The following is a 7656-nucleotide window of genomic DNA, read 5'->3' as shown; positions in this document are numbered from 1 at the left end:
ACACACACACACACACACACACACACACACATACACACTTCGGACCCCCCACCAAAAACAATAAATCAGTTCTGGTGACTTCTGCGTTCTAGTTCATTGGTGCTTTGCATACAAGCATATGATACCACTATGAGGTATCTTGTTTCTACAAAGATACYCCTTGTTTATTTTTTGTTGTTTTGTTTTTGTCAAACCTATACTTTACTCTAGGCTGCAGTAGCATGGTGCTCAGTGCTGCAATCTTGTTCAGTTAATGCATGTAACCAGACAAATCCCACAGAGTTTACAGATCTTATATTCAAGGGAGGCATTGGCCTGAAGGAGACCTGAGCATGCACAGGTTTAGACTGTGGAAGAAAACCAGAGATCCTGCAGAAAACTCTGGCAAACATGAGGAGAATATTCAAAACTCCATACAAAAACAAAACAACAACAACAACAACAACAACAAACTTCAGGCCCAAACTGGGGCGAGAGCACAGGACCTCCTTACTGTGCACTATCAGTGCTAACCACTAATCCATCATCCTGCCCCGTTCATGTTTCATGCAAGCTTGCTTACTAAGATGACCCCTGCAGAAGAAAGACGAGTGTGTTACTCTAAACTGCATTTTGTTTGAAACAATCATTTGATTTTTTTTCCTTTTGTGTTTCTGCCTTTAGATTGTCGAGCAAAAAAAGAACGCTAAGAGCTACCACTACATCCTCGCCAACCTGGTAAGAAACCATCCCAATGCAGCAGCATCTTTATCATCTGTTTAACCTCTTGAGCCCCATGCCCCCGGTACCAGGGGCAAAACTGTTTTTTTTTTCTATTTGTTTTAACTTTTTTAACTTCAGATCAGTCTTTTAAGGCAGGTAAGAAAAAATAAATAACTTTTGGATGTAAAAACTTAAGATTTCTTAACATTTATCATGGTCTGTCCTGTGCAGAATGACAAAATGCAAAATTATTTCTTTCCTAAAACCTCGTAACTTTGCTCCAGATAATTTTAGCAGCATGAATCTTTGCACAGGTAATGTCCACAAGTGGATTTATGGTTTTCAGGAGTTTTTAACCTTCTTCATTATAGTTTTAAATGGGTTACATACTGTCAAATGAAAAAAAAATTCAGGTGAGAGTAAAAAATAAATAAATGAAAAATATGTTCCATCCCCAATATCTCTAAAACCACAGCAACTGTTTTAAAACTTACCATACCAATATTATTTAAGTAGAGTTTGTAAATACTGGGATACACTCACATACATTTCAGCATGGTGTTTTGAGCAAAAACTTCAAGAAAACCCCTTGGGGCTTAAGAGGTTAAAGTTCTTTACAAAAAAACAAACACTTTACAACATATCTCCATACTTCTGTTGAATTTAAATTGCCAGTAAATGAAACTTTTAACAGCACTCCTGACTTTCAGTGCTTTATCGCTGCTTTTAATAGACTTGGGGGCGCTGGATAAATTAGGGTGGAACTATCTGGTTTCACATCTTCTCATTCCATTTTCCACTTGAGCTATTCTTTGGATGTCAAMGCCACAAAAGTGACAGCAGTTCAGTGGTACAGCAAAGCACATGAGGAGGGGTAACTGTGACAGTTGGAGACAAAAAATCTTTGCAGACTTACTTTGACAGAAAAGGGTCAGGCAGCCCGCATGTATATAAGCTGTATCTATTAGTTCTCGTTTGTTCACTGTGGTTTTCTCAACCCAAAACGGTATGTAGACCACTGGAGCGCCCGTCTAAGGGCACCAACAGAAGACGTGGCTCTAACAGCATTAATATGCTGCTGCTGCCTCTGACAATTTCTCGCCGCTCAGCTTCTCGATTGGCTCAATCTCTTTTGTCCGGCCAGTTTGCCAGATTTAATTTTAAACGATAAGGCTCGGGCGGTATGAGCGGCTGAGTCGCAAAGTGGCTGCAGTCCTTTATAATGGGCCCATTAAAAGACTGGTACAAAGAAAAAAAAAAGAAAATGAAGAAAATTGGAAAATAAAGGACATTTTCTTTGTCCTTGTACCTTTTCAGAATTGGGCTAATTAACTTACCGGAGCAGCCCGGCGCCTGCACCTGCGCGAGGATCCGAACAGAGCATAGTTTGAATTCCATTCAGCGCCTAAATGGGGTTACAGTATCTGTCGGAAACACGCCTCCTCCGTGCTCAGTGTCGGCGAGGGCTAGTTTCTATAGTAACCTATTCAGCTCAATGCGCAGCATTAGCTCATTCATGGAGCAAAGAAAAGACACAAGTCTTCCTGTTGAGCTGAGAAATATACAGACACCTGACAACACACGCAGGTATTTTAGGAGGCAGCGGTGATGGAGCCAGGCGTGAAGCTCCGTCTCTGAAAAAGAAAAGCATATTAAACAGCTTTAGTCAACTTTAAGCTATAGTCAACAACAGCCCCTCTTTTATTCATCTGTCTTTGGACTGTTTGATGATTAAAGAATGCAAACCGAGCAAGAGTGTGAAACAGACACGTAGCAGAAAGAGAACCAAAGCTTCAAACGCTGTGAAACAAATAACGTCAGAACAAAGCAGAGGGTGAGAAGTACTCAACGCAGCACAAATGGTGACAATGACAACGCAGAGGCTCCTCTCATCAGTTAAAACACTGCTTTAAAAAATAAAATAAAAAAACAGCAGAAAAATCTTCTCCCACTTGTCTGCACTGACAGGCAGCCTGCTGAGAGCCTGAAACTCCATCTCCTCCTTTCTTCCTCTTTCTAAAAAAAAAGGGAAAATAAATCAGCTACATGAGAGTCGGGGAAAAACGTACACAAGCAGGAGATACTGTCACAGTTAATCTGTATTTTGCATGAAGTATGTTATATTTTCCCCCAGCGGCCTATAATGTTTTGATCCTCCCATTGTTTAATGTAGCCTAGGAGAACTGGATCTGTCATAGATTAGCTCTCTGCTGCTTCGGCTAAAAATAAAAAGGTTTTCTTCACTGATTGCATCCTGCGCCTTTACTCCTTTGTTTTCTCAGCCATCTTTGCCACAAACCATCCAGTAATAAAACACAAAGCTTAAGATCAAATGCAGATTATTTTGTGTGTTTTATGCCTTTTATTTGGAACCAATAATGATCACATTTGAATTAATTAAAGAGAAAAAGATTACGTAAAGATGTAATCCATGAGAAAGCAGCACTATCTTTAGAGAAAACAGACAGTTTTAGAAATTATATACACTAATTCACTTTAAACTGCATGATAAAATTCTGCCTGGAATTATATGCAATTTAAATGTACTTGTAGCAAATATTCAACTTTCATAGTGTTTTAATATAATCAATCTTTGTTAATACAAAAGCATTATTCTCTAAATATTTTTGTAAGCATGATTCTTTTAAAAATATAGCTGTTTCTCTGTTAGGTTGGTGTCCTTTTCTTTTCTGTGACAAACTGGTCACAGGAAGTGAAAGTAATGAAAACTACAGTGTTTTCTTTTTTAGAGTTAGCAGTGCAGATGAAATGACAAAGTAAAAAATAACTTGAGGGTTGTGTCAGATTTTTAATCTTTGGCTGCCAACACTCGTAATAAGCAATTAAACAGTCGTATTGATTAATTGTCTTTTTTATTTGGGTTTTTAAAATTAACTTAGAACTTTTGTGATCCAGGGTGTAATGATACAACTTCAGTGATTTATTTTTTTAAACAATAATTGGGCCCAAGTTTGAATTCGTTCTAGATTTTCACTAATCCACGCCGGGTCAATGTTGTGGCTACAATAGCATTCAAACAAAATGTCTTTAAAATGATACCTGTCTTGATGTCGGTCTCAGGGTTTCCTGGACATTGACCTGACAGACCTGAGGAAAGGCGGCGCCAACATCACCGGCTTCCAACTCGTCAACAAGTCTGATCCCAGTGTGAGCCGCATCGCCCAGCAGTGGATGGAGTTTGATATAAAAGACAACAAAACCAAGACAGCACTCAAAGTAATACAGCTTGGCTTTCCTAAATAATGCCTTCTTTTTATTTATATCATATTCCTTTATATGTAGGTGTTTGGAGGTTGCATCATTATGCCACACATGTTGGTGTAAAATTCCTTTTATATGGGCAAAACATGAAGAAATAAAGAAAATGTTGCAAAAAGAAAGTTACGTTTTGAGACGTGTATACGTGACATTTTTACGCTTAAGGAAGTATACACATGACCTTGTAAATAATGTTGTATTTATGCAGAACATCTGCCAAGAGCAGAAAGGAGCCATTGACATGCAGATCTAATGAGGCGAATAAAAAGATGAGCAATAGCAACATTTATTACAGAGAAAAAACACAAAATGACCACAATACCACAAAGGGGTAGATAGAGAATTTGCATAGCATGAGATTGTGTAACAACATTGTTGGGTCGTGGCTACATTACGTTTGCAATCATGACATGCATATAAGGTATAACATACCTTATGACATTTAATTGCCTGAAATAAACCTTTTTTTTATGACGTGTACTGTTTGTGCCCAGGTCCTCCGTGAAAATGAGATCTCAGAGGGGTTTTAAATCTGGCTCAGTAAAGGAAACGAATGACTGAATGAATGAAAATATCCAATCAGCTAATCACATGGCAGCAGCTCTGTGCTTTTAGGCATGTAGAGCAGAAAAGTTCAAACTGGGCATCAAAATGGGAAAGAAAGGTGATATACAGGCGCATCAAAAATTATATATTAAATTTTGAAAAACTTTTTGTTTTTATCAGTCAGTTCAGAAAGTGAAGCTCAACTCTGATCTGACTGATTAAAATATGGAACTTTTTCATGATTTTCTAATGTCTTGAGATGCCGCTGTAAGTGACTGAGTGTGCTGTGGTTGTTGGTGCCAGAAGGGCTGGTCTAATGTTTTTAGAAACTGCTGATCTGTTGGATTTTTTATTTTTATTTTTTTACTGGCTGGTTGTTCTGTTTGTCTAAATTCCCCTTGAACATGGTGCAGTAGAGGATGAATGGCAATTAGTTACATCTGACCTAGAGATTAGCAATAATGCGGTTTCTGATGATGATCAGAGCAGCGAAGCTCCTTGGCTGACTCCTCCTACCAAACCATCCTGGACTCTGTGGCTCCAWTAGAATTATGGGCTCGACACACGGGCAGCGACAAACTACAGCGATTAACGGCTGTCATYGCAGCCAGGGTGAAACCCGACACACGGGACGAATCGTGCTCTCAGGTCGCTTGTCTTTACAAAATTTGATTGGTTCTTGACTCTGAAGGCGGGTGTGTGTTACGGACGTGTAAACTAAACAAACCTTGCGATGCTAATGAAATTGAAAAACAAACACACATCAAGATACAGTTTTATGAGGAAAAACTTACCATAAACTTCACCCTGGTGCCAATAAATTCCCACAAAGCTTTTTAGTAATCACGTGGTGAAAGTGTTAGCTAACGGCAGTGTGTAGCATACTCTCCTCTCATTGGTCAGTCAATGAAACCCTCGCTGATTGGTTGTACGCTAAGCGACAGCGACAAAAGTTGAACATTTTTCAACTTTCATATGTCGCATCGCAAGCTCGCGTGTGCACGTCTACGTGTACGAGCGTGAAATTTCACATGCACTATTTTCGCCGGTCGCTTAGCTGGAGGAGGGCAAGCGATTGTCGCCTCATCGCACAGGCTCCATAGGAAATGAATGGAGAGCGAGCGACGTCGCCTCCCGTGTGTCGAGCCCTTTATGCAGTAGTGAAGTGCAGATAGATACTGAAATATCAATACCACCAATGCTAGAACTTTAAAAGTATCAATACTTTGATTTTCCAGGGATGTCATTAACAGAAGCACAGTGGAAAGCAACCAAACTATTGGAATCGTGTCTAAATCATTCTTGGTTGGAGGTAACTACTTTTTCTTCCAGCTGGGTAATGCATACGTGCTGTGATGCATGCTCAGTCACTCAATCTGTTTATGGTACGCATTGAGTATTTTCATGTTAACATGTTCTTGTAACGTACGTAAATTAAGATACAATCGTTCATTTTTATAGTACTTCTCAATAATAAACAAGTTATTTTAATGGTTTTAATAATTTACTTTATTGCTTAAAACAAAATGTTCACAAACTTTGTATGATTGTCCTCTGTTGTTTCTGTTTTATTAGCTCAGCTATTGTAAATGAGGATGCTCCAGCAATGTACTTCTGAGCTTAAAATTAATACATTTCATTTATTTACTTTTATTTTTTATTTACTTTTATTTATTTTATTATTTAGACAGGTAGTCTTATTCACAAGAGAAACCTGTACATACATTTTTCTGATATCTTGTATTCATGATGAAGCAGTGGTTTGACATATCCTGCTTTTTTTAGATTTATGATAAACATTAGGAGTATTTGCTCAAAGTATCAGTATTGGATCAGTATCACAGATACCAGCCTGAGTTTTTCTCTGTATCAGAATCAGAAAGGAAAATGGTGATAACGAGCATCACTAATACTGTATGCAGCGTTAAGCCAAACCTGAGCCCTGGTTCAATGAGAAGACTCAGCAGGCAGACAGGACCGTGCAAAACTGAATGAAAAAGGTGGGAGAGATAAGCTGCAGGCTTCATTTCACGTCCTGAAGAACTGCCAGCATCATTACCAGAACCCTGTCAAAAAAAGACAAACGAACATTTGTCAAATGTTTTTGTGTTCAATCATAACAAACCATGTGTGTCATTCAAAACTGTTGACTCTGCTCTCRAGGCCCCACAACCTGTCTGCCTGGAAGCATCTATTGAATTATGAAGTAAATTCAATTTTTTTTAATTTATTTTTTTGGATAAGGTTGCAACCACAAGGGCTCTCCTCTCAGCCCCTGCTTGTGACCCCTGCTGCCTGGTCCCCTGCCCGGCTGTGTTTGACATCCAGTGACTCTGACCCTGTTAGAGGACATAATTGGCTACATTAACTCATCAGGTTTCCCCTGTGATCCTGACCCCACCCACCGCAACTGTTTTAAAAAGGTTTTCCCCAGCTTGGCTTGGCCCATCCATTCTGTTATTAATAGCAGTCTGTCCCCATAAGGTTCAAACAGACAGTGGTGCAGGGCCCTTTTTAAGAAAACCTGGCTTTGACCGGACTGTGTTGATTAATCTTAGGTCCGTCTACAAAACACATTTTAGTTCTAAAATATTGGAGGAAGTTGTCTGTTGTCAGACTGAAGGYCTCTTTATACTCCCTCCAACCAGCCATCATCGGCTCAGATTGTCGCAGTTCCATGATGAGAATTACGTCACTGTGCTTTCAGTGTCGACTCTGCCAACCCTTCTTGCCACAACGTGCTGTTTTTTAATGCCCTACTGCTAAGGAGTTTATGTGTGACGGTCTGATGTTCGTGGGCATGTTTATTTGTGCTGAAAGCACTCGGACGTTGCATTTTGCTCCAACTACTCACTTCAGAATGTGATTGTTGTAACCAGAAGCGGACATTTATAAAGTTTGTCGAACAGCCAAAAACGTGTAGAGAAAATAAAAAAAGATGTTTTGTACAGAGGAGTCCGTCTGTAGATAAGTGTGGAGTGTTAACGGGACAGATTTCAAATAACAGCAGATACAGCGGGTAAAATAAGAATTGAACACGTCACCATTTTTCTCAGTAAATATATTACTAGAGGTGCTAATGACATGAAATTTTCACCAGATGTTGGTAACAACCCAAGTGATCCATAC

The 7656-nt window shown here is 39.2% G+C and overlaps 1 protein-coding gene across 1 annotated transcript in view; it reads left to right on the top strand.

Annotated features, from left to right (window-relative positions):
* Positions 1-7656, top strand: part of gria1a (glutamate receptor, ionotropic, AMPA 1a) — a gene marked incomplete at its 5' end in the record, with an annotated part of 104120 nt that overhangs the window by 17807 nt on the left and 78657 nt on the right. Inside the window, 2 exon segments of the mRNA XM_014010618.1 lie at positions 664-717; positions 3784-3939. Coding sequence (XP_013866072.1) covers positions 664-717; positions 3784-3939 — 210 coding nt within the window.

This window comes from Austrofundulus limnaeus, unplaced genomic scaffold (assembly GCF_001266775.1).
Source record: "Austrofundulus limnaeus strain Quisiro unplaced genomic scaffold, Austrofundulus_limnaeus-1.0 Scaffold71, whole genome shotgun sequence".
NCBI lineage: Eukaryota > Metazoa > Chordata > Actinopteri > Cyprinodontiformes > Rivulidae > Austrofundulus > Austrofundulus limnaeus.
This window is presented reverse-complemented; position numbering and strand designations above follow the sequence as displayed.